This window comes from Zingiber officinale, chromosome 3A, assembly GCF_018446385.1.
Source record: "Zingiber officinale cultivar Zhangliang chromosome 3A, Zo_v1.1, whole genome shotgun sequence".
NCBI lineage: Eukaryota > Viridiplantae > Streptophyta > Magnoliopsida > Zingiberales > Zingiberaceae > Zingiber > Zingiber officinale.
Window position 1 is genome coordinate 150,421,790 of NC_055990.1, and position 27,667 is coordinate 150,449,456.

General features: G+C 37.8%; 2 protein-coding genes across 3 annotated transcripts; both read right to left on the reverse strand.

Moving 5' to 3' along the window:
- Window positions 1–722: 722 nt before the first annotated feature.
- On the reverse strand, window positions 723–1,824 carry LOC122052803. The gene has a single exon (XM_042614512.1). The coding sequence runs from the start codon at window positions 1,695–1,697 to the stop codon at window positions 963–965; it is 735 nt and encodes a 244-aa protein (XP_042470446.1). The 5' UTR covers window positions 1,698–1,824; the 3' UTR covers window positions 723–962.
- A 1,397-nt stretch (window positions 1,825–3,221) lies between these two features.
- LOC122052804 lies at window positions 3,222–26,722 on the reverse strand. 2 transcript variants are annotated; one of them, XM_042614515.1, is made up of 8 exons: window positions 26,287–26,722; window positions 21,374–21,513; window positions 21,185–21,284; window positions 21,019–21,117; window positions 5,870–6,214; window positions 5,519–5,611; window positions 5,236–5,442; window positions 3,222–4,901 (listed from the first exon to the last, which is right to left on the reverse strand). In XM_042614515.1, the coding sequence occupies exons 1-8, from the start codon at window positions 26,632–26,634 to the stop codon at window positions 4,860–4,862; spliced, it is 1,374 nt and encodes a 457-aa protein (XP_042470449.1). In that variant the 5' UTR covers window positions 26,635–26,722; the 3' UTR covers window positions 3,222–4,859. The 2 variants fall into 2 exon arrangements, with proteins under 2 accessions (XP_042470449.1, XP_042470448.1); XM_042614514.1 differs by having other exon boundaries at window positions 3,222–3,999; window positions 26,287–26,721.
- Between the last annotated feature and the right edge of the window lie 945 nt (window positions 26,723–27,667).

Consider the following 27,667-nt stretch of genomic DNA (forward strand, 5'->3'; position numbering starts at 1 on the left):
GTAACAATGTCGTATTCTTCTCTCCAATAGAAGGCGTAAAGACCTGTTTTTAATGAGTATATATATATCTATATATATCATCTCTAATAAATAATAATTCATATCCATTATATATATAATAATATGACATTATAAAGTATGGATCCATAATTTATGGACCAGAAAATGCTTCACCTTATGAATTGATTCATGACCAGAGAATGTTTCACCTTATGAATTGATTCATTTTAATAGATCTTATCATTTAAATAGATAAGATCTATCGTAATTCATTAATTATAATCAATGGACCATCCACTAATTATAATAATCATCCTTTGATCCATAATTAATGGATAAATAATCCCGTCTGGACATTATCTGTGACGTAAGTTCACCTTATTAAAAAAATTAAATCCAATATTCAACTTATTAATATATATTTTTTCAATTTTAAAATGTATAAATATTCATTGCATTAAATTGTTTGAGAATATATTATTTTGTTAGCTGTAAATTTATTAAGATTTTGTTTTTTATATTATTGAAATTTTTATAATAGTTTGTGACCCAGAGTGGGCAACAAACGATGATGACAAGGGTCCTGCCAGGTTGAGCCCCACACAATTCATAAACAGGCCGTCGCTGTGTCCAACCTGATAAGACTTTTTTTTAACCCCACAATTTCAGCCACACCAACATTCATATCTAAGAAGTCGAAACATAAATGTACGAAAAATGAATTAATCAGTCAGGCAAAGCAAACGAATTTGAATATGATTATCACAACGGCAATAAGGTTGAAAATAAATAAATAAACAGGACTTGTAAAGCCGTTTTATATGCATGTGGATCTCTTCAATCCTTCTACCTTCGACTGTACATACAAACAAGCAACAAAGAACCTCTACAGAGGAACAACAGATCAAAAAGGGAGCAGAGAAAAAACTCAAAATTAAAATGAAAAATGAAAGGAAAAAAAATCAAAGTAGTTTCCTTCTCAGGCTCCTGTAAGACGATCTGGAAACCCAGAGGCCCACCCCCAAGCACACCACCCAGATCCCCACATCGACGGCCCATCTTACGCCTTCCAGTCCCAGCTCAACATCCTCCTCTTCGAAATCTCCTTCCTTCGATCCCACAATCTCCCATCCACTCTCCTCCTCCTCGCAGCATAAGCAACGGCACCCCTCCTCCTCTTCCGGTATCTCCTCCAGCCTCAAACACAATCGCTTTCTCCTCCCCCGCCGGCTCACTCCCACCGCACTCTGCCTCATCGACAGCCCTTTCTCCCCGACCACCCACACATCCGCCGCCGCCGCCACCCCCGCATCCCCCTCCGTCGAGCACCGCAACTCCATCTCCCACCCTCCATCGCCCCTTCGGAACACCCCTCCCAGTGCCTTCTCATCCCCAATGTACGCCTCGAACCGCACCCCCTCGCCGGTCATCACCCGGTCCGTGCTGCCGAACACTGCCTCCGACCCGTCGCCGCCCTCCGCCGACCGGATACGGTGGAGCGGCACGATGGCCGCGGCCTCGGCCCGGATCCGGGAGCCATTGACCTCGAGCAAGTTGCCATCGATGCGCGGAAGAAAGACGAGGGTGGTCGCCTCCGCAAGCGGAATCTGGCGGGCGGCGACTGGCACGCGGAGGTAGAAGCCTCGGATCTTGAGGGGCTCGTACCTGGCGATCCTCTCCATGGTGGATCGGCACATCTAGGTATCTTCCTTGATCCCTTCTTTGATTTCCTTTCGCCGTTGGTTTGGTGTAGGAATGTGGACTTAGAGAAGAAAGTGAGGGGGGGAGGAGGAGGGGTACAGATTTAACGGAGAAGAAGCGCCGAGCATTTCGAGGGCAGAAAGTGGTGGTTTCGGAGAATGGCGCCTTTGTTTTCGATTTCCAGCTGGCGCGGTTATGTTTGGAATTGGAAATCGGGGGACGCGGGGCACACAGTTTCCTGGAATGCGACGAGGCTAAGAGGACGCGTGGCGAATTAGTGGAATCGTGACGTTGGGCGCCCGTAAAATAAAGTGATACGACAAGTCGATTTATCTCCTTTATGACCTAGAAACGGACCCCTTTAATACCCTCATTCCTTCACGTATTTTTTTTTCTTAATTTTCTTAACTGAAATCTCATAACTTGAGATATTTATTTGTTGGCAGTTGAATATTTATTTAATTGATCATATTTGGCACTTTCTGAAACTTTGGTAGGGTCAAATTTGTCATACTGGGTCTCAATTTACATTAAGTTTCTGTCCAATTTCTAACTCAATTCAATTCAAAGTGACTTACAGATTAAACGGATTAATCCGCAGATCCATCGTAAAATAATAAGATAAAATAATTTATGACTGCTTAGGTTGACCCATAAATTATTCACCCCGTTAAAAGAAAATATTCATAAAGTAAAATAAATTTAACATCTATTACTTAAAAAAAGTACAAGTTAAAAAAATTTATCATAAAAATAATTATAAATCAATATAGTAATCCTAATTATATCAATATACTATAAAAAAAATGTTCTTAATTCTAATGAGGATGAGAAAAACGTCAAACCATCACTATTCAAGGTATATAACTGACTGTTTCAACATTTTCTCAATCTGTCAATCAATCCAAATTAACTACTCGAATTTCCTCTAACATTTTCAAATAACTTTATCTGACTAAGTTCAACCCTTCTGAACAGTGTAGTTTCCATGATATTCCTAATGCAGCCCAAATTGGGCTCGCATTTCTAGTTTTTCCCTTGTGTATGGTCATAGCTTAGTAACCAAGGTCATAACTGAAATGACGTTGGAACAGATTATTCTATGAGCAAAATGAGTTACTCTTTGGAACAGATTATTCTATCTTAAATTATCTTTCCGAATGTTGAAATAAGCCATAGAACAAAAAATAATTCGTTCCGATTTTATCTGAATTATGCTTACCAAATGCAAAAAGCTATACTAGGCACTCTTAGCATGCTCTTGGTATGATTTTTTTTTTTCCTTTCTAAAACGACGTTGTACAAGCCTGCAATATGTTTTTCCCCCTCAAAAAGAATGCAAGAAGGATTAGCTTGAACCTGAAATTTGATAGGTCATAACTGTTGAAAAACACCAAGGGCATATGATCAGACAAGCTATGACAGACAAACAGGAACCCGTAGCTACAAGCAAACTAAAAAACAAGCATTTTCCACGATAAAAGTTCACCTGCCAACAAAGACCAAAGAAGGGGAGAACATATGGGAGCAACGAAGTATGAACTGCTGCAAACAAATGTGTTATTCCAAAGATACAAAGTTGAACTTGGGAAAACACACATGAAAATGGCAGGGCACAATCAAATTCATTATTCCCTGAGCCAAACTAGAACACTAACAGAACCCAGAGGCCACAACCTGCTCAATATTTTTGATAAGCATAATGAGGTGCTTTAACCAATGGGGCAATACATTGAACAATCATACTACGAGACTGATAACAAAAGAATAAATGATCTGTTCTTTGTGGTCTCCTTGGGCCATATGAGCTCAGATCAGAAACGCTATACTAAGAAGGAATGGAACTTACATTCCTTAGAAGTTAAATGAACCAAGTGAAACTTAGCAATTGATAAATCCTTTAGCTATTGATAAATCCTTTAGCTATTGATAAATCCTTTAGCTGGCTCCAATAGCAGGAAGAGGAGTTGCGATATATGCACTTACTGATGTTAATGCCAATTTCTCCGATCCCTCTTTTCCAAAATAGAGAGATCTGGACTACAGTCCAGGGATCGACTCAAGGTTGTACTTTGCTGAAGTTGCACTTTCATCCTTCTCTTCACTTTTCTTGCTTTCTTGCTGTCCTAGATTCGGTATATAAGAGTAGGATGCATTCATGTTTGAGGAAGGGCTAGGATTGCTTATTCTACTAGCCAGAAACCGGCGGATGAGGCCCCTCAGAAAAGGAGCCATTGTGTCTGGTTCATGTTCCAAGTAGAACATAATACCTCCCATGCAGAGACAGAATAGAGCAACCTGCAGTTCCAAGAAACATACCAGGGCAGAATGACAGTAAATTATGTTCTTCCTAAATCTATTTGCTAGACATAGGCGACCTGAATTACTACAATGTGAAATTTGAAGGAGCAGATGTCCTTGTCAATTCAGAGACATTGTAATCATGTGAAAAAAATGAATACCAAAGAAACATAACGAGATTCATTATCATCAAGCCATATACCTCCCAACAATTTGAAACCTTTTAACTTCGTTAATTTTATGCAAGTCAATATCACTATTAAGATTCAAATTAAATAAATCAGCGTCTATCAGTCATCTTTCAACGTATCCATACCATTTCAACCTATTTTCTCTCATTTAATCATTAATTGAAGCTACGTTTAACTACTCTCAATTATTAGTTTTATTTTATTTTATTTCATCTTTTCTTATAACTCTACATGTACATCTCTGCTATATTAATTTTTTGTACATGGTATCATAGATATTGACAAATTTTGATGTTAACTGACTAGGGCCTAATTCAACCCTCAAACTTTTCATCTGTCTTGTGATCAACATCAGTTGTTTTGTAGACACAATGAGATTCAGAAATGCAAAAATTCTCTTTTATAATATATATAGCAGTCATCTTAAGATCTGAGAGAGTAGCAAATGGACAAGAACATTCGACAATAACAGCCGAAACAACAATCTGTGTATCACAACCTTCAACGACAAAAATGATGATAAGCAAATCTCAGAACCAAGGGCCTTCTAGAAAATGATCAGTGTAAAGGCAGGCTCTGCCATTTAGGAGTTTGTAGATCTCTGCATTAAACTTAACTAGTGCATTAACATTATTAGCCTCCACTTGTAACATAATAGGTAAGACATCAACGTCCATGAGTTTGTCTTTTCGGTAACCCCTTTAGCAGCTTTCAGTACCCGAAACAGGTAGACAAAAAAACCCAACAAAAAATAGCGCATGAGAAGAATTTTTTTCTAAAAAAGAAAAAAGAAAAAAGAAAAACAAAGTTATCCCATTAGGCAAAGAAGCTGCACATGAAAGTCATGGCATTGTGGCATAATCATAAGGCTGGTAGGCTCAGAAAAGGATTCAGATTATAGTGAAGAACATTGGAAGTATATTGAATAGGAATTCTAATAAACAAACATGGAAAAAGTAAATATATATATGTGTGTGTGTATGTATTAATGGAAGAAGATTAGCACAAACTTGATGGATCAACAGAAGGATGAATTTAGTACCTCAGCGTTCTTTATACGAGGAAGGAGATGACGATTGACTGAAATATACCATACTGAATCCACAGCTCGTGGAAGCACATAGAGAGCTAGTTCTGCTCTTCTAGCTTTCTTTTCCAACAGTACGGAAAGAGCAGATATTGCACCAGCAAACCAATAAATGAGTTTGTGATCGTTACTTGCAACCTTCCGGTGTAAACAAATGACACCCTAGTATAAACCAACATAATAGTTAGGCACTGAAATATTATAATTTGCAACAGAACAATCCAGAAGAAAAAGCTACCTGGAAGACTCCTACAAAAGCAGACAAGAAAGAAGTTGAGCGAACTGCACCCAGAAGAGCACGCCATGATGTCCAAGCAGGAGACTCCAGGAACTATCATTTAATCAATTAAAGAAAGTTTTCTCATCAAATACTGAAATCAAAAGAGACCAAGTTATGAACAAACTAAAATTCAGCTCTTAACAAGATAGAGAATATTAGCAACTATATGTATCCAAAGGCAAAGATCATATCTTTCATGATGAAGCACTAAAATTATTAATTATCAGCACGATTAGCATTTTAATTAACCATTTTGCCAAAACACATTTCTCAAAAGTAAGCTTCTTGTTCAATCCATGTAATCAGTACCTTCTGTAGATGAAGAACCACAAATGGCACGTATGTCAAAGAGAAGTACAAAGGAAATGTTTTCCTAAATGTTTCTGATGCAGCAGTTGCATTGTGAACAAGGCAAGAATTTGAGTCAGGATGAATTATAGAACAGGGAATAATGGAAAGATGCTCCATCAAGTTCACTGAACTGCAGTCCTTCTTTGATAAATATGCTGATAGAGATACAATGTCAACAGGTCCACCCCTACAACATTCTCTGACAGCTTTGTAAACAGGCTCTGCAACTGGCCCAGTTTTTTGAATAAAATCTTGATATGCTTTGGGTAAGCTCTCGGGTCTCATTACAAATGCATACATAACCTGTAAACTAAATATGTTATTCCACAAAATATTTATAGAATGTGTGAGAAATGATGAAAAAAATTTATTGCCTTATCCATATTTATAAGAATAAAAATGAAAACAATCATGGTTTCAAATATGTACCATAAGTCCATAACTATTGTGGTAAATTCCTAACACTCGATACTAGTTAACACAGTGTTCTCTCTAATGTCGATTGTGCCACTCATGTTGATGATTATGGTACCATATTGACACTCACATGCATCGGCATGCTTTGACACTTGTTGAACCATGCCAAGATGAATTTAACTATTGTTTATTATTTCTTTAACTTATTTTTCTAAATTCTGATTAAGTTGATTATTGTATTCCAACGTGGAATAAAATTTAAGGGGTAAAAGTTATCTTAATTCATCTCGACACCTATTGAAGTAAAAAATAACACAAATTATTTTTAACTTGGCTATCTAATTGATGTCTTATTATTAAAAGTAATAGAAAAATTCTGACTAGAAGACGATTAAATGAATGAATTGTCCCATTTGAATTCATCTCGATATGCTTTATCACATGTTGAAGCATGTCAAGCTCAAGCATATGCTGTCATAAAATCTTAATTTAATTGAGTATCTAATTGTTATAGTCTTATTTAAAGAAAAAATTAAGTAGAAAAATAATAAGTAAAAGCTATTTAAATTCATCGCAGCATGCTTTATTGTGTGCATTTAGTTAATTAGAGAAATTAAGTTGATGGGTAATATAAAATTTGGGGAAAGGATTATTTAGACTTAGAGATTAATAATAGATAAACTATAAACCATTTTAGAATTCAATTTAGTTTCATGGCTAAAAGACCACCATAGATGTTATTTATTGAATGGGCAATTAATAGACAAGTATATTTATAAAAAAAAAGAGCTTCCTTATTCAAAATCCAATCTAGTGATTGCGATGATGTTTCTCCATACTTTTATAGCGGCTTCCTTAAGCTATATGCACTAGAAAAGTTTCAATCTCCTATCATTATTAGTAATATAACCTTGTGTTGAAATTGATGGAGCGACAATATTATGATGTTGATACACAATAATTGGAACAAACATAATCTAATGATGACAAAATATTTGTCGCTTATGCATTATTTATCCTCTGGGACATTACCATTAAAAACTTATTCCTAGATCCATTCTGCATCTTTCTTGAATACATCACAACCAAAAGGCTATAAATATTAAGTTACCATTAACCTTGTGTATGTTTCATTGCGTGTATGTCTTTATCCTTGTCACATTCTCTAATACTACTTATTTCTTAATTTCTTTACTAACTTTGTTGAGTTTATTCCACTTTGATTACTAGCACCATCTACCTCTTCATTGTAAGGAGAAACTTTCATCGATCTCTCACCCTCCGCAAGTGATTTCATCCATACACCCTCCAACAGTCCAACATAAAGTGCTCACTGTTGGAGAAACAATTTCTGCCTTATGGTCAGTTAGATAACATTGTTTTGATGTATTGGCAATATGGTTTAAGTTATATATGTTTTGTGATTTAATGTGTGTCAAGTGTGTAGGTACTTAGATAGTGCACATGACGATTGTTGAATCATATAATTGAGGACTAGAGGTTTGGATCAACTAGAGTGTGGAGCTCAATGGACTCAATGAGATCGAGTTGTGGACATAACGATTGTGAAGACCATGTGCTTAAGAGCTTATCTTGGACCGAGTTGGTACCTTGAAGCTCAAGGAGAAGGTTGGAGGCTCAGATCGAAGTGGTGCTTCAATCAGGTTGTGCACTATCATTTTCTTTCTCCTTCAAGCCTCTTCTTTACATCCCTCCCTTTTCTCTATGTTACCAAGAGCCTCTCGTCATACTTCTTACCCCATTGTTGATCTATAAAAACCCACCTAGTTAATGATTTCATCCTCTATAGCATATCTTTTCCCTCTTCATTGTCCATCACTTCCACATTACTCATTTTTGTGACGTTGTGTAATGTACCGCACGGCCGCACCCATAGCCTTGTCTTTGTGTAGTCACTTCTTGTCTTAATTGTTGCTTTCTGCACTAGTAGTCTAGCTTCATCCTTGTCATGAGTCCTTTCCCCTGTAATAACTTTTGATGAAGATCTCCTTTAGCAGTAGTTTATCACCACAATTAGTGAACTCTCTAAGGGATCCACGGACCCAAGGAACTAAATTTGGCACTGATTTTCATCACAATACACCCAAAGCTCATTGCACTTTCCCTCACTTGTACGTTGAATCATCTATTTGGCATTCAAATACAAAAAGGTGGCAGCCTCCAGTATGTCAAATCATGCATCTTTCATCCACAATCATGCGATGATAAGATTAAGTGCAGAGAATTAGGGAAAACCAATGACCATTAAGATCTCCTAATGGTTTGTTAGCAAAAGGGAGACTTGGAGCACATTTTCATTTAGCATAAGAATTCTTTTCCTTTTTTTATTGGTTGATGTGAGATGAAGGGAAGGTTAGGCACAATGGTAAAGTTGTTGCCTCGTGTGACCTAGTGGCCACAGTTTCAAGTCTCACAAACAACCTCTTACAATGCAGTTAAAACTACGTACAATAGACACTTCCCCAAGATCCCGCATTGGCAGGAGCTTCGTGTATCGGACCGATCTTTTATTAGTTGATGTGAGATATAACATCTCCATACATTGCTATCAACTAAAAACATAATTCCTACGGTAATAAGAAGGTAATTGATCCTGTCCGGGTGCTGAGTCGACAAATGTTGGGGACGTGGCGCTCTCGTTGACGGCGTATGAACCTTCGACTGGTGTGAGCCTCCGGTGAGAACCTGCAAACACAAAACCGAGCCGGGAAGGGGTTCCCGGCGATGACCCTCCGACGCTCAAATCAGCTCCGGCGAGAAGAAATCGAAATAGCGTAACGAGGCCAAGAGCTATAGTAGCTGAGAATGCATCCCTCCGCCGAAGGTTGGGGGCCCTTATATAGGGCTCCCTGGAGGCGCGTGCACGCTTCTCAAAGCATACCCAGAAATGGTCGTGTCAGAAAAGTGCGTCTGACGTCATACCTCAACCGTCCGAGCATATCTCTGACGTGACAGTTAAAACTTCCACCGTACAATTCTCTGTCCAGTCCGGCCGTCAACCATGCTGTCTGTCGGCGACTCGTGTCTCGAGAGGGATATCACCGGCTGCCCCCTTTGTCCTTTTCTGCTCCTTTTTGTCTGTTGCTAGCCTGACCGGGAGAGAGGCAGGGAACCACTGCCATCCGGGAGGGGACGTGTATTGGCCCGAGCGGGGAGGCCGCTCGGCCACATGCTCGGACGAGAGTCTTCGTTGATTCGCAACTCGTCCGAGCGAACAGGCCGCTCGGTGCATCAACTTTCCTAGGCAGACTCATGAGCGTCGGAAACCCGGCCCACGGCCGAGCTGTTTCTGCGCCGCCTCGGGCGCGGTCGTGGACGGTCAGCCAGGTGGCCTTCCGGTCGGCCACACCTTTAGGTTGACTATCTTGGCTTTTACCACCGTGTCATTGACCTCTATCCCGCATGGGACTCCACTCTTACTACCGGATCACGTGTCTTTCCCTCAAGTCTAGTCGAAGGAGGCTGAAAGTCCGACTAACTGGACTGCTAGTTTGGTGGTGTATCGGTCGTTCGGCTACCATGCAGCCGCCCGGCGGCCTACCCGCTAGGCCTTAGGCAGTTTTGCTTGTCGCTGATTGCCTTGCCGATCCGAGGGCGATTAACGTTGACGTCTACCGGATCTCCTCGGAATTCGTGCCAATCCTTGCCATTAAGACTGAGCACGCGCCCATGCCCGAGTAATGGCGTTCATTAAATGTCGCCCCCTAACTTGTCGCCACGTGGCGCCGCCGCCGTTATCGTACGGCGAGGGCGTCAGCTCCGATGGGACAGGCGGCAGTTTAAATTCGACGGTCAGATGCCAACTTCGCTTCCGATGACCTGGATCGGACGGCTAAGGTTGACCGAGCCCCAGGCTTAAAAAGCACCGGACCCGACTCCTATTCCATCTTCCCTGCCTCCGCGTGCTTCTTTGACTTTCCTGGCCTCAGTGCTCCGCCGATCTTTTACCTCCCTCTCTTAAGTTCTTTTGTAAGTTTGACCCTCTTTTGTGTTCGTGTTTACTTCCCTTTGTTTTCCCCGGCGTCTCCTCTATCGCTGCTCCTTTCGTCAACCTTTTCGACAAACCTTTTGTTTTCACTCTCCGATTATGGCCAGTTCTTCTGCCCCTTCTCCCGGCCTTTGGTATCAAACCATGAAGAGTCGGTTTGATTCGGGGGATGCCTTTAAACTGATCATTACATATAACATCCCCGCTGACCACAAACTCACTTTGGCCGAGTCATCCGACCGGCCTCATGACCCGCCGGCCGGCACTGTTACCTTCTTCCGCGACCAATTCGTAGGTGGCCTTAGGTTTCCAATCCACCCATTCATTATAGAAGTTTGCAACTACTTTCGTATTCCACTCGGCTAGCTCGTGCCCAATTCCTTTAGGCTGTTGTGCGACGTAGTTATGCTCTTCCGAATACACAACATTCCCCTTAAGCCTCAAATTTTTCATTATTTTTACTACCCCAAGCAGTCCGAGCTGGGCACCTTCTTGTTTCAAGCTCGGATCGGCTTAGTTTTCTTTGATAAAATGCCTACCTCCAACAAGCATTGGAAGGATCATTTCTTCTTTTTGAGTTTTCCCGAGCCGCCACCCTTCCGAACCCAATGGCAAGCTTCGTTGCCGACTCCCCCGACCTGAAAAGGTACCGGATCGAGCCCGCTTTTCTACACGCAGCTAACCTGCTGGCCGGGCCGAAGCTGGACATTCATAAGTTGCTGCCCGAAGGGATGATGTACCTATTCGGTTTAAGCCCGATCCGAACGCGTCTTCCAAACAACCCTGGTAAGAAATAACCTTCTCTCCTTTTCTTTGAGTCTAACTGATTTCTTTTCTCTTTCTTGCAGCCGAGACCATGATGAAATCGGTGGTGTTCGGCATGCTGAAACGCAAGGCCGCCGAGATAGAGGCGGCTGCAGCGGAGGAGGCGGAGAAACTTGGCATCACCCCGATCGGCTCGCATGAAGGCGAGAGTGAAGAGGCGCAGACGACGGGTGAGGCGTCTGACGCTCGGACGGTCACCACTGATGCAGCCGGGGAGACCGCTCCATCAAGTGTGCAACTGGCCACTCCGCCTGAGGAAGCCGAGTCTACTGATGATGAACTTCCGTTGGTTGGGCGCAAACGCCGCCGAACGGGAACCCCAACCCGCTCGGCCACCTCAGTCGTTCACGTGTCCGAACAGATGGTCGATCCTCCTCTAGCTCCAGCGTCTGTGGAAGCGCTGTCGTCCGACCGGACCCTATCTCAAGGGGACTGGCCTTCCGACCCCGTCGCTGCTCAGCCTCTCAGCTTGCTCCCTCCAACTCGCCGGATAATCAAGCGATCTCTTATTCGCTCTGAGCCGGTCGGACAATCTTCTGCCCCTTCCGCGTCCGCTCAGTAAGGAACGCTACAAGCACGAGTGTTCGAAGCTGAAAGAAGATAAACCCAAGACTACCCAAAGAAACAAGGCATTAAAAGCAACTTAGGACGAATCATCCTCCGAAGAATCCGACGTTGAAAAACCAAAGTAACAAAACTACATCGCATTGATGACATCTGGACCGGAATCAGAAAGCGAAGCTGATGAAGTCGACAAGTCAGAATACGAGTCAAGTCACAAGTCCGTACTTGTTTCTGAAAGTCCGAGATAAATTCTAACCTAACTGCCAGCTTTTTCAAAATCATTGCATACTTGAACAAAAAGTTAGGAAAATCAGAAACTCAAATTAATCAACTTCTTAAAAAAAATCAAAACCTAAAATAACAACTTAAAACAAATCTAACAACTAAACTAGTTCAATCTAGAATTCCAACTCAAGTCCTAAAACTTGAGGGGGAAATTTTCAAATTAAAAAATAAAATAATTGAACTAAAAGAACTTTTAGAAAAATTCACAACAAGATCCAAGTACCTTGACATGATACTTGGATCACGAGCTGTGTCAACAAATCCGGACTTGGATATAAGTCCAGCTTAACAAATAAAATATCTACATCATTCTTCACCCAAAACAAAAAACCAATCAAAGCTTGGGTTCTAAAAGCTTGTCTAACCAAGCAAGTATGACTCAATCAATACTATGTACCCAAAAAGGGAATTCACTACCTAAAACCAAATCAAAATAAACCAAATAATTCAAACTCAAAAATAAAAGTCAAAACTACTAATTCAAATCCAAACCTAAAATATAAACTAAAATCAAAGACCTATAAATTTAATTTAAACTCAAACTATAATCAAGTTTATTATAACTGTAAAACAAAACGACATAAACCTAAAACTTAAAATAAACCTAAGTTCAATAATTCAGAGGGAGACGCCAAATTAATTGACCCCTCCAAAATAATAATTTACCCGACTGGGTAATTAAGACTAGTTAAATTAAGGACTAATTTAACTTGATAAACAATACTAGAAAAGTTTGAGATGTAGTAGGTTAGGGAAGCTCTGTCTATGTATGTCTAAGAAGAATCATATGTGTTTGACCTGGTGCATTTGACTTAGTGGAACTAACTGAAACTACCCCTTGCCAATCTAAACTGGTTAGACCAAAATTTTGTACTAAGTTCTTTGAGCAAGACTATTTGAAAAATCTTGAAACACGTGGTTATTCTAATGATGTCTGTGTGACTCACCACAGCCTAGAAATTTATTCAAAGAATGTATGCTAGATGAACCCAAAACTAAATTTGAATCTAACACAAGTTAAATCAACCCCTACAAATCCAAATTAACTCATCTCACAAAATGATAGGATACATTTGTCTGAAAACTTAGACTGGGTGAGATGATTAGATCAATAAAAATTAAAATTAAATTAAAAATTAAATTAAATTAAATTTAAAATTAAAATTAAAATTAAAATTAAAATTAAAATTAAAGTTAAATTTAAATAAACCTTAAATAAAACTTAAATTAACTTAAGTAAACATAAGTAAAACTCTAAATAACAACTTAAACAAAGTTCGGGTTACACTTAAGCTAAATTTTTACTCCTACTCTTTGTAGGAATCTAAATGGCTCTCGACACATGACTGGGGATCAAATAATGTTCACAAAATTGACATTCAAAAGGCTAGGAATAGTTGCCTTTGGAAACAACGACAAACTTAAGGTAATTGGAATAGGTAATATAGAACTTGAATCATATTTTATTGTTCACAAAGTTTTACTTGTTGAAAACTTTAAATTCAATTTGCTTAGTACAAATCAATTGTGTGATACTGGCTATAAGGTTAAGTTCTTATCCTCCGAATGCTTAATTAAGCACACAGACAACCCTGACATAAGACTTAAAAGGTTTAGAAGGGACAATATCTATGCAATTAACCTAACCAGCTCCTCACTTAAGTGTCACTTACACAAGAAGAGGAAATTTGGCTATAGCATAGAAAACTATCTCACACTTACTTTAAAAACCTCACTAGACTAAATAACTTAGTTAGAGGACTACCAAAACTACCCAACTTAGACTCAATAATTTGTAATGCTTGTCAACTAGAAAAACACAACTAATCAAACTCAAACCAATTCAACACTTAAATTATTACACTTAGATTTATTTGACTCACATGGGATCAAATCTATTAATGAAAGTTTATACTGTCTAGTAATAATTGATAATTACTCAAGATTCACTTGGATAAAATTTTTCAAAAATAAAAATGAAATATTTAGTAATTTTTGTAAACAAACTGAAAACGAAAAAGACTTAAAAATCAAAAGAATTAGAAGTGGAGAATTTAAAAACCATAGGTTTATAAAATTTTGCTTAGAAAATGACTATCACCAAGAATTCTCATGTCTTAATACACCTCAACAAAACAGAATAATTAAAAGAAAAAATAGAACCCTCCAAGAAGTTACTAGGACAATGTTTAATGAATACCAACTACCAAAATATTTCTGAGCAGAAGCTATTAATACAACCTACTATGTACAAAATAGAACAACAATAAATAAGAAACATAATAAAGCCCCGTTTGAAATTTACTATAATAAAATACCTAACATCAAATATTTTAAAGTATTTGGGTATTCAGTCTACATATTAAATACAAAAGAACGTTTAGGCAAATTACCTCAAAAGTTGAAAATGAAAATTTTGTAGGATACTCACTAAATAGTAAAGGGTACAAAATTTATAATAAAAATACCCTAAGAATTGAAGAAATATCACATGTAAAATTTGATGAATCTAACCCTAAGAAAACAAACTCAAATCAAATTCAACCTCCACCGATTAACTTTGTCAAAGCAAGCACTAATCTAGGGGGCAAGTGAAAACCTAAATCAAATAGACAAACACGAAGATGAACAAAATCAACCATAAGAAAATGAACAAACACAACCTGAATCTAGAACAATAAGAGTCAGCTCAGACCACTCAATTGAACAAATAATAGATGACTCAGACCTAAAGGTTCAAATTAGATCATTATTTAGAAACTTAAGTCAAATATCTTTAATTTCTAAAATTGAACCAAAAACAGTAGAAGAATCCTTACTTAACCCAGACTGGATTATTGCCATGCACGAAGAACTGACCCAATTTGAAAGAAATAAAGTCTAGGATTTAGTATCATTACCTAATAATAAAAAGGTCATAGAAACAAACTGGGTGTTTAGAAATAAATTAAGTGAAAATGGAAAATTTGTTAGAAACAAAGTTAGACTAATAGCCAAAGGGTTTAGTCAAGTAGAGGGATTTGATTATGATGAAACCTATGTCATAATAGCCACACTTGAGTCTATTAGAATGCTACTAAGTTATGCAGCTCATAAAGGATTTAAACTTTATCAAATGGATGTAAAATCCGCCTTCTTAAATGAGGTAATAAAAGAAGAGGTTTGTGTAGGTCAACCACCTAGATTTGAGAGTCTAGATCATCCTGACCATGTGTTTAAACTAAAGAAAGTATTGTATGGTCTTAAACAAGACCCTAGGGCCTGGTATGAAAGGTTAACCTCCTATTTAATTTTCAAAGGATTCAACCAAGGTCAAATTAATCTAACTTTATTTATAAAATCAATTAAATAATTCCCAAGTATATATAGATGATATAATTTTTAGTTCAACCAACTCAGAATTTTTGTGAGAATTTATAACCTTGATGGAACAAGAATCTGAAATGAGCTTAGTAGGTAAACTAACCTATTTCTTAGGTTTACAGATTAAACAAATAAATAAAGGAAATTATGTTTATCAACAAAAGTACACAAAAGAATTACTTAAAAAATTTGGAATGAGAAATACTAAAAAAATAAAAACACCAAAGGCAACTAACACAACTTTAGATAATGATCCAAATGGAGAACCAGAAGATCTAAAATATTATAGAAGTGTCATAGATAGTCTTTTGTACTTAACTGCAAGTGACCTGATATTTTATTTGCAATTAGTATGTGTGCCAGTTATCAAACCAGTGCTAAGGAGTCCCACCTAACAAATGTTAAAAGAATTTTCAGATATTTAAAAGGCACGACGAATGTGGAAATTTAGTATCCTAAAATACCTAATTTTGAACTAATAGGTTACTCTAACTCCGATTATGCCAGCATTGTAAAATTATAAATGGTGGATGTTAATTACTTAGACCATCATTTGTCAGCTGGTTTATAGAAAATGACACTGTCGCTTTATCTACTATCGAAGCCGAGTATATAGCAATGGGTGAATGTGTGACACAATTATTATGGATGATGCACACATTAAAAGACTTTAACTTAGAATATAAAAAAGTAAAAATCTTTATTGATAATGTAAGTTCAATTAACTTAACTAAGAATCCAGTGCATCATTCAAGAACCAAACATATTAAAATCAAATGCCACTTCATTAGAAATCACGTCACCCAAGGAGACATTGAACTCAACTATATTGAGTCCAAATCAAATCTGGCTGACATCTTCACTAAACCATTACCAAAATTTGAATTTAGTAACTTACGAAGAAGACTGGGAATGTGCACGATAGTGTAGAACTCTTAGTATCAAATAAATTTTCAAAGTGGTTTGCAAATTCTAGGCTACTCTAATTTTTTTATTTTAAAAAAAAAATTCTCATTTTCCTAGTATCTCGAATCTTTAGAAAGCATGATCCTATAGATCTCGATAACGAACATCTCGCAAACACTAGATCTACCTTGATTGCGTATTCAAAAAACTTAGAATAGCATGAGATTGAACTTCAGATGATTATATCATTGCATCAACATAAGTCTAGATGAAAAATACAACGGTACATTAATCAACTTATGTAGTCCTTTTTCAGTAACTTTCTAACTAGACATTAGTACTTAACTTGAGTAACCAAGTCAACACTGTTATCTTCTGATAGTTAGTTAGTAACTAAAGGTTAGACATTTATGGTCAGTTTACTTGGAGGGATGAATTAGAAAATATGGAAAAGTTTTCCACACAGAAAACTTTCCGCTGTTTATTTCACAAGGATGAATTATTTATCCTTCCCCTCATTTACTTATTACAAAATGATAGACTAATGGATTTACAAATCCATCCGCGGATTGATTTTATAACAAATTTTCATCCACCCAAAATCGGGCGGAATGTCTTTCTTCTCCTGTTGTTGCGTCTCTAACACCCTATACTCAACCTCATGAGATGCCAACGTTGACGGCCATGCGCAACTGCTTGCGCTCGTTGTGAGCAGCGGTCATCCCCGCATGGCTGCTTGCGAGTGGGAGCGAGGCATCCCCTCACGGCCGCTTATGAGTAAACTGAGCATAAAAGAGGGAGAAACTATGCTCCAAATCAACAAGCATGGCAGTAATCACTGCTTCTCATCGTGGAGCCGATCGAATAAGAAGAGGCCGCAAAATCCTCCCACCGTCACACTGGCGGCCATCACCCAAATGAGGGCCCCCAAAGCTAGCGGCAGAACCATCGATACCTTGAAGTTGAACCCCACCATGAGCGACGTCGCCAGCGCCTAGATCACCGCCTTCAACCTCCACCTCTGCTCCACCGTACCCTCTCCGACGCCGCCCGCTCGAACCTTCTGAGGCAGTAGAAGGGAGCCAAAAGGTCGGAGTAGGAGAACAACACGAAGCCCAAACTCTAGGGATCGCCGCGAGCGTTGAGGTAGAGCAGGGGAAATACGGAAAGCCAAGTGCAGCGGCGCAGGGGGGCATCAATGGGGCGCAGCAGCCCCGATGGTTTCTGCCATGATCGTCTTGCTTATTTCTTTCTGCCATCGCAACAAATGGAAAATTCTGGAAACTAAGAATTAACCTGCAAGAATTTAGATTCATATCAAATGTCCTATAAATACTGTCTCTTTATCGACATACTAATTTATCAAAGAGCGCACATACTAATAAAGGCGGCAACCAATAGGCAGTGGGAATGCGTTGGTAACGGGCAGGCAGCACCAAATACGAATCTCATGGGGCTTCCACTGCTCTTCATCTGACTCGCGAGCACGACCGCTTGCGAGCACAACAACGTGTCGGGACTTCTTCTCGAGTTTCTCTTCCATGTCGCCTTCTTCCTCCTTTCTTCCCATTTCGCCATCTTTCTCATTTCTTCCTAATGGATTCTTTTCTCTTCCCTTTTTCTCCCTGAGAGATTATTTTCTTTTCTCCTCTCCTCGCAGGGATATTTTTCCATAGCTGATTCCATTCCCTCACTCATCCGCCCGTACAAGTAAATTGAGCATTAAGGAGAATTTTTAGATAAATATTTTTAAAGTAATATCTGGTGCAAGGAGGATATTTGAAAACTACTTTGAAAGAGTCATATTTCAAAGCCTTGTAAAATTTTTTCACTTTGTTATGAAAAAACAGTTTGAAAATGTTTCCAAAACTAATGTGCTTTATTTCTTTGAAAAATTAGTTTAAAAAACTCTTTTCAAAATTTGCTTTTAAAAAAATGTACTTTCAAAATTTCCTTTCAAAACTTGCTTTGAAAAACACTCTTATACTTTTTCAAATATCTATTTTTAAAAAATGAAATGAAAAATATTGCGAAAATTACTTTATAAATGTTTGAAAATTACTTTGGAAAATATTTTGAAAAAGATTTTGAAAGATATTTTCAAAAATACTTTATTGACTTCTTAAAACTTTTCAGAAAACACTTTCAAAAATGTTTTGCAAAATCTTGCAAAAGTTTTATGTTTGAAAAATTTTTCTTGCAGAATATTTTTGAAAATTGCTTTGCCAAATGTTTGTTTTTTGAAAATGTTTTCAAAAAACTTGCTTAATTTTTTTTGAAAAGTTTGGCAAAATGCTTTCAAAACTTGCTTTGAAAGGCATTTTTAAAAATGCTTTTTGAAAATTATTTGGAAATGCTTTGCAAAATTTTTCTTGAAATCATTTACTCCCCCACAATAAACCTGCAAGTTTTTATGAAAAAAAAAATCCCTTCTAATAGTTTATTACTTGATATGCTTACTTGTGTATTTCTATATTTCATATTTTGGTATACTTGTATGCATCTTTTTTTTTATGAATGTCAAAGGGGGAGGGTTAGGGTTTAAGTAAAAAAAACCAACGAAAATCTAAAAAACTGTACCCTAAAATGATCAAGAGAATAAAACTTACCTGTTTCATTTTTGATTTCTCTTACAGTCATTTTTGGTACTATATATGTTTGCATATTTTTTTCTAACTTTAATCTAGATTGTCATTGCATCAAAAAGGGACAGATTGTTGGTGCAGTTAGCACCAATGATCAAACCTGAGTTTTGATGAATGACAAATAGGTTAAAGTTAGATGTGTTGTGATCTAACCCTTTCTACCAAGTGTGCAGGACTTGACTGGTATGTCTAGTTGGGTCTGCGGATCTTACAACTGGCGGAAAGACCTGGTGGACTATAAGGAGTCAAGCGATTCTACATGGTAAGTAAGATAAGGCACTGGAGAAGAGTATTCTAGTGAGGACGAGTTTCATTTGAGAACTTTAGCAGTGGGTCCAATTTAGGTCCATTTCAGAAACCTAAATTGAAACCCTAACTAGATCCTGGTCTCGGAGAGACAGGATCTAATTACTAAACTGCTTATTTTTATTGTGCTAACTTTGTCATGTAGGGCATACTATATTTTGTTGGACTAACACATCTTTCAGGTGAAAGGAGCACAAAATGCCTTGGATAAACAGTACCCAAGGCGCCTTAAATGCGAAGGAAGGCGCCTTGAGCAAGGCTATGGAAGGCGCCTTCGAGAGCTTAGAAGGCGCCTTTAGTCGGATAACGCAAAAGACCTCGGCGACGATAAGAGCCAATTTTTGGGGGATAAAAGTTGTTATTGAAGGCGCTTTCAGTGGTGTTTAAGGCGCCTTCCATCTCCTTTAAAAGGACTATTCAATCAAGGCTTTACAAACAACTCTTTTACAAGCTTCTACGCGCTCATTCGACGTTTTGACTACTCCGACTTCGTACTGCTACTCTGCTACGACACTACTGCGCCCGACTGCCGCTGAGAAGCCGTCCAACACCGAGCTCGATCTGCTAAAACTACAAGTGTCGAGTAACGAAGTTCCCTTGTGTACTTAATTACTGCTTAAAGTAAAGTGTAGTTTGTTACACTTTTCCTATTATTTTTATTGTACTTGATCCCCTCTTTTGGCAGTTCTGGAAGAAATCTTTAGCGGATTACCCATCGATAGGTCCGCGAAATCTGGGTCGTGAAGTAGGAGTCATCGAAGGCTCCGAACCAAGTAAAATCGACCGAGATCGCGTACTTGTATTTCTGCTTTCTATTTTTGTGTTTAATTCTGCTGCATACTTTTGATTTCAAAAAAAAAAAGATAAGTTTTCTAAAATCACATGATTCACCCCCTCTCACGTGTGTAATAATCCTACAGATGTATCTCCTCTTTCCCCTCCCCTCTGATTTTAACATTTCATCTCCTGACCAATAGACAAAATAAAAAATTGAGTCAAGGGAAGAGAATCTTCAAATTTTAGTTGGTGTCATCCGTTGGTGCTTCTTTTCACCTTCGCTCTCTTTTTAACGTTTCATTTCCTTCATATATCCACAAGACAAAATAGAAGGATGAGACATGGGAAGAAAGTCTTCCTATCTCAGTCGAGTTCAGGCAATACTAGCTAAAATAGATACTTGAAAAATACACTTGAAATCATGTTGATAGGGGTGGCATAGACACAGTGACATTTACTTTGCCACAATTACTTGTGCCCACATAGTATCAATATAGATCAACAACAAAAATGATGCATTAGCCCTTATTGATACCAGTCGGCACTTGAAATCATGATGGTACAAAAAAACAAACTTTGTTGTCAATGGTTTGCAAAGATGTGTTACTTTTTTGGATGGAACTTGGAAGATGTTCATAGTTCTGATTGTCTAACAAGGATGTTACTGGTCTTTACAAGAAACCAATCTACTTGGATGCAAGCCAATGTAATCATAACTTGGTGATGACTTTGCAAACTGTATCATTATCAAACAAGTTTATGAAAATTAATCTATCCTATAGTAATTAGGCCAGATATTTCCTTTGTGGGTTGTGCTTAAAGTCAATTCAAGGAGAAGTCAAAGAAGTACTATATGCAAGCAATATTAAGAATTTCACATTTAAGTATCTTACCAACAAACACCAAAAGTTTCAATTATTTCACTATGTATTCCTACATTTCTGCTCAAATTTCAGTAAAAATTAGGTTCTAGGAGTGTAGAGTTCATGCTAAGGTGTTAGTCACCTCACCTGGGCACATGCCAAAGAGAAGAGCAAAGAGTCACCATGTCTCCAGTGACTTCCCCAAAGATGAAACTTGTTCTTGGATTTGGCTGAATTATAGGCACACTGCAATTGTTTAACAATATATCAATTTGAATATATATGTATAATGTGAGTTTGTTAAAAACTCTACCTGTGCAAGCCTGGCTAGAAGATATAGTGCAAGAGTACGCTGTCTACTTGGATCATCCAATGCTAATATCGATAAACCTGCAACTGAACCGGCTACTATTCTGCACTATTTTGCCCTCAATTATATCATTAACACAATTAACATATTGTATTGTGAGCAAATTATGTCAGTATAATGACATGTACTTACACATTAATTGGTGTCTCTTTCCTCCTGAACTTTCTTAAAAAGCACCTAAGAGCATGGTAAGAACCTGTAAAGCCACCAAAAAGTAATCCAATACGGCAAGCTTCTTCTCTTACAATCAGATCTTTCTCAGAAACAAGTTGCTGTATCACAAACATAGAGATCAATAATATAAATTGCCCTTCTGCATTACATACAAATGATTTAGGTAACAATTTAAAAGGGTAAAATAGGTACTTCAATCTTAGATAGGGTGCATTTTAACAACTAATTGGAATTCTTATGGGTATTCTCACATTAGTCTAATGTTGGGGGGCATTTTTAAAAAGTTAGTAAATGTTGAGAGGCAATTCAAAGATTACCCTAAGACAAATGACATAAAAGATCTCACAACACTTGCATGGCACCTCATGTAATCACAAGAAATGACACATCAATCTCAGTAAAAAATCTTTGTTCCAAACAATGTTTCTTTGCCAATTGAAATGAGACAACTGTGTGGCAAAAGGTGATGCGCTCGCCCCAGACACCCCTCCACACCCGCAGCATTTGGAAGGGAGGTAAATCACGATGACCAAGCGGCGTCTCTTTAGGCAGGAGAGATTTTAATCCCTAGGGGATTATTCACCCGGGGATTGTTCCCCGAGATTCAATCCCTGCTCTCTTGTTGACAATCTACCATTGGAGTACCAACTCAACTATGCCTGTGGGGGCAAAATATCAACTTTAAATGAAACGAGATAATTTTAGGAGCAAAAAGGTGATATCGCTCACTCGAAGAGCCCAGTATTATCGACCCCATGGTAAAATATAGGCAGGTAAATCACGGGAGCATTTTGCCCTAGCGCCCTTTGCATGGGGGAGGTCAAGCACCCAATGAGACATTTTGCATTCGTTGGGAATTGACCCAAGATTTATTAGAGCAAACACCCGTGCAACTACCAACTGCGCCAACCAGTGGGAGCAATGAAACGAGATAATTTTGATACCATAATAGGATGTCAAAAATGTGGCTAGTGGAGAATCAAAATTGGCATGAGGAAAGATAAGATGAAGAAAAGAAAGTGTAGATGATCATTGATATGGACCAAAATACTAGAGGGGGAGTAGTGCATGCAACCTACAAATACAAATTCGTCGATTCTCTTGTATTTATATACGGCTAAGGCACTTGATAAAATCCATGGGTGCTTAAATAAACATAGTAGAAACAATAAAAACATGCAAAGAAAAGAACAATGCTAAAAAAAATGCTTACATGGTTTGAATCCAAAGACCTACTCTATGACCTATCAACCCATTAGGTGGATCAAGCCCAAAGACTATTTAATAAAATGCTCCTTTATCATAGGTGGAGAAACCTCATAAAAAAGAAATCTTCTTAACAAAGTATGAAAATGAAGAACAAAAAGAAAATACCAAACATCAACATCTAGAATCCTCAAAATGAGCACATAAAGAGCGAATATTGACTATGTATGAATTGTGTATTCGAGATCATTTGTACCCTTAATTACAATAGCAATGTAGCATTCAAAAAGAGAACAAAGATACTCATTCAAATAAGTTCTGGATTTGAGTCAACTCAATTCATGTTCAGTTGATTAAAGTCTTTATAAGAAAACATTATCGACCAACAACTACTTTTCAGTCGACTCAATCTTTTTCTAGTTGATTCATATTAATTTAACTGGCTTAACTTGTTTTACTTGGTTCATCTAGATTAGATCACAAGGTTATCAATCAACAAATGTCATCTTCAGTTGACTCAAAGATGCTTCGGTTGACTCAAATATAAGGCAATCGACTAATCCCTTTCTGCTCAACTTAAGCCACTTCAGCAAACTTATCCATCTAACATATATTTTTGAGTGAAAGACTCAATTCAAACATAGAGCAACATTATCTCAAGCAAAGAATTTGCAATTGACTTAACAATCAACTCTACACTCCAATCAACTAAAACTTCCATAAATTGACTCAATTTGTTCAAGGATCTCGACTTTCCTCCCCTTACACAATATGAGCCCGCATATGAGGAGAGGTTTAAGATCATTGATAGAGATGACTCTCTTGACTATTAGTTGCCCCTCTCATTCAATATCGAGCAAGTGAGAAACACTGGGACAGTGATGGGTCATCATTATGACAAGGTTGGATGACCACCCTAGAGGCTCACAACAATCTCAAGCTGGAATAAGACTCAAGAATTTGAGCTAGAATACAAGCAAGTGATGAAAACTCTTTCGCCTCTCATGCAAGTTCAATTATAATTTTAGATAATACAAGCAATAGGTCACATAGATCGATCGAGTTTCACAGTCAACCTAATTTGATTAGATTTAAATTAATTCCATCCGTACCACTCTCAATTTAATCAAACTGCATTAATTTTATCTATTTCATAGTGAAATTTAACTTATTTCTAATTAATTGTTTTCAATCTCTAGTTTCTTAAACTTCTACATGATTTTCTTAAGGCAACTGATTTCTCATTAAAGATAGATCAAGCCTTTGCCAATATTGATCCAACTTGGGCAATCTATCAAATTTGACCACCATGTTAGTAACTGCCTCTTTGGAATTGTCAAGAGAGTTGTTCAGCTATTTTATGAATAATGGACTTCAAGTGACTAGGACTAAAAGCTTCAGGGGGCATTTGGTTCTTTCCTAGGAATAGGAATCGGAATGGAAATCATTATATTGTGGAATGGGAATGGGTATGAGCATGGATATCACTCTTAAAAGTAATGTTTGGTTAGTTGCATATTTTCTATCGGAATCAATCAAAATTTCCTTTTTTACCCTTAAAAGAAAATAAGAGAAAAAATTAGATGTGAGAGAAAGATGAATGTGAGAGAAAAATATGATGAAAGAGAATGATGAGAGAGAAAGTATGATAAGAGAGAAAGTATGATGAGAAAGAATAAAGAGAGAGAAAGTGTGATGAGAGAAAAAGAGAAAAGAGAGTGTGATAGGAGAGAGCATGATGAGAGAAGATGAGAGAGAAAATATGATGTGAGAAAAAGTATAATGAGAGGATGAAGAGAGAAAATGTAATGAGAAAAAAAATGAGGAGAGAGAGTGTGATGAGAGAGATTGAGGAGAGAGAAGGTATGGTGAGAGAGAAAGTATGATAGAGAGAAAGTGTGATGAGAAAAAAAAAGAACAGTGAGTGTAATGAGAGAGATTGAGGAGAGAGAAAGTATGATGAGAAAAAAAGTATGATGAGAGAGAAAGTGTGTTGAGGAAAAAAAAGGAGGGAGTGTGACAAGAGAGATTGAGGAGAGAGAAAGTATGATGAGAAAAAAAAAAAAAAAGAGTGTGATGGAAGAGATTGAGGAGAGAGAAAGTATGATGAGAGAGAAAGTGTAATGAGAAAAAAAGAAGAAAGAGAGTGTGATAGGAGAGATTAAGGAGAGAGAAAGTGTGTGATAAAATGATGAGAGAGAAAATATGATGAGAGAGAACAAGGAGAGAGAAGTGATATGAAAGAAAAAATAAATAAATATATTTTGATATTTGATATTAAGGGAGAAAATTTTAGTTTTAGGTCAAGGGTATTTTTGGAATAAGGGAATATTTTGATTGAAGAAGGGGAGATACATGGGAATGAGTTATTACCCAATTTCAAGAATTCATTCCCTTATTTGTATTCCTATTCCTATAATCCAAACATTAACAATGGCAATCAATGATTCTCATTCCCATTCCCTACTCCTATTCCCCTAAACCAAACACCCCCTCAGATTCTTATACTCACCCATAGCGGAACTAACGGTGGTAGGTTCTCCTGTTCCCATTTAGCAACAAGAAAACTTTAGAGGAAAATCTAATTATCTTTGACAGGCCCTCTATATTGTAAGATTGAAGATGAATTTGAGTTAAATACAAGTTTGAACTCGACACTCTTTATGACAAAGCATCCGAACAAGAGATAATAAAGCTTCATTTGCTTATAGACCTCAGGGGTGCCTTTTATTTTCCAAGCCTGTTATGATGCCATGTGGATGTAGAATGCCTACAATTTGTGAACTTCTTTTCTAGGAAACAAAGCAGTGATAGTGTGGAAGAACTTTCCAAGAGAAAAAAAAAGAGTCCACTAGGCATCTAGTCATTTTATGATATTGATCCAAATACTTCCCTTGGATTCACATCAATATTGTAATTCATAATTGGTTGATACAGAGCCTCAGTTTCCTCCCAACCAGAATATAAAACTACCACTCCTTCCAACGATTCAGATGCTCATTGACCAAGATGATCATTCTTTATATCAAATTCTCAAATAGCAATGAGAATACCCTATGGTGGAAAGTTGTCTAGACTGCATGCTGCTAGATTGTGTTAAGTGGAGATAGTGTTAGGTTGAAATGTTAAGAGCGTCTTAATAATAGAATTTGTTTTTCTACTCCAAATAATTTGACCGTATTACATAGTCCAGATTTGACATCATCATCTTGAACAATATCTGTTCACCAAATAGATCCAGTTACTAAACAACCTCTCGAGTTTATCCTGAATCAACCAGATAACCTATTGGTTGAAAGCCAGAAATCTGCTTGATAATATCAAAGAACAAAAAGTTTCATGAGAGCTATGCAAAAATAATCCACTCACGTTAGCTCTATGATTAGTCTTAAAAATTGCTTTTAGAAAAGGCCACCACATTAGACATAGTTACACAGACAAAGATATAACAAAAAGTAATTGCCACGAATTTAATCAAATTTGCAAAGTCAAAGTACATTCACATAATATCTGAATTGGAATGGTTTCCATTTTGCATTCATCTTGAAAACAATTGATGAATTATTGGCGCAATAATAAGCGCCTAAGACGATTCAGTGCTAACTAACTGCCTCTGCAGAAATCTCATTTCCAGCATAAAAGGAAGCTAAAAGAAGCATACTTACCTTAAGGTCAATGATTGAGGAATAAGACTGGCGCCTGGCGAGCTTGAACGCTCGGAGGAGGATACCGATCCCAACCCTAACTCCGTATGAGAGAAGAAAACTCTGGCACAGGTTCCCGATGGCGTGAGCGATGCAGGAGTCGTCATGGTCGCAGCAGGGTAACATGTCTCCACCACATCCGCCTTCGTCCGAACGCCTGGCATTATGATGGCGCTGTAACTCCTCGATCGCCTCACGCAGCCTTTTCTCTGCTTCCTGGAGCCGGCGCTCCGCTGCCTCTGAGGACGCATCGCCCCTCTGCACGAGATGGGGTGGATAATGGCCGTCGATGGCGGCGGATGTAGGCATAGCAAAGAGGATGTGCGGTTGCCGACGCCGGTACGGCGGATGGATTATTTGGCTGAGTGGAAAAGACAAGGGAGGTCGACGTCGACGATGACGCAAGTTGCTTGCTACATATTTATCATTTCAAAATAATATTCAACGAATTTTAATAGGGCAACAATCAAAACCTAAAGTTTAGAATTGATTGCCCCAAACTTTAAAAATATCGAAAAGACACTTTACATGAATACATGTGGCAAAAGGGGATAAAGGATATTATTAAACTTCTTGCAATCTTAGAAATTCACATGACCTGAAATGAATCTAATTAGACGTGTCTAAGTCCATTAGTAAATTTTGATCGAAACTCATTAAAAAACCTAGACAAGTCTGATTGGATTCATTTCTGATCCTATGAATTTCTGATGCCGTAAGGAGTCCAACAGTACCCTCCATTGCTTATTTCAACTTTTCTGAAGGTGTTAAAATATTATTGGAAGAATCAATTAGTGTTGGGACTGATATGTTCCTTGATTTGAACATATCATACCCAACGTGCATACCATGCCCATATTGGACCTGATATAAATCATTTAGGTCCAATGCTAGTTGATTCTTTCAATGATATCAAAACTCATTAATGGACCTCTCCAATTAGATCATTTTAGGTCTCATAGATTTCTAAGGTCGTAAGGAGTCCAACGTTGTCCTTCATTGCCGCAAGGAGTCTAACGTTGCCCTCTATTGCTTATTTCAGCTTTTCTTGATGTATTAAAATATTATTGGAAGAATCAACCAACATTGGGCTTGATATGAATCATATTAGTCCTAATGTGAGCTTGATATGAACTTCATATCACGTCCAACGCTAATTGATTCTTTCAATAACTTTTTGGCCTAAATCCACTGATGGACCTAAATAAGTCCGATTGAACTCATTTCAGGTCCTATGAATTTTTGAGACTACATGGAGTTCAATGGTGTCCTCTATTGCTTATTTCAACTTCGTTGAAAGTATTAAAATGTTATTGAAATAATCAACTAGCATTGAGCCTGA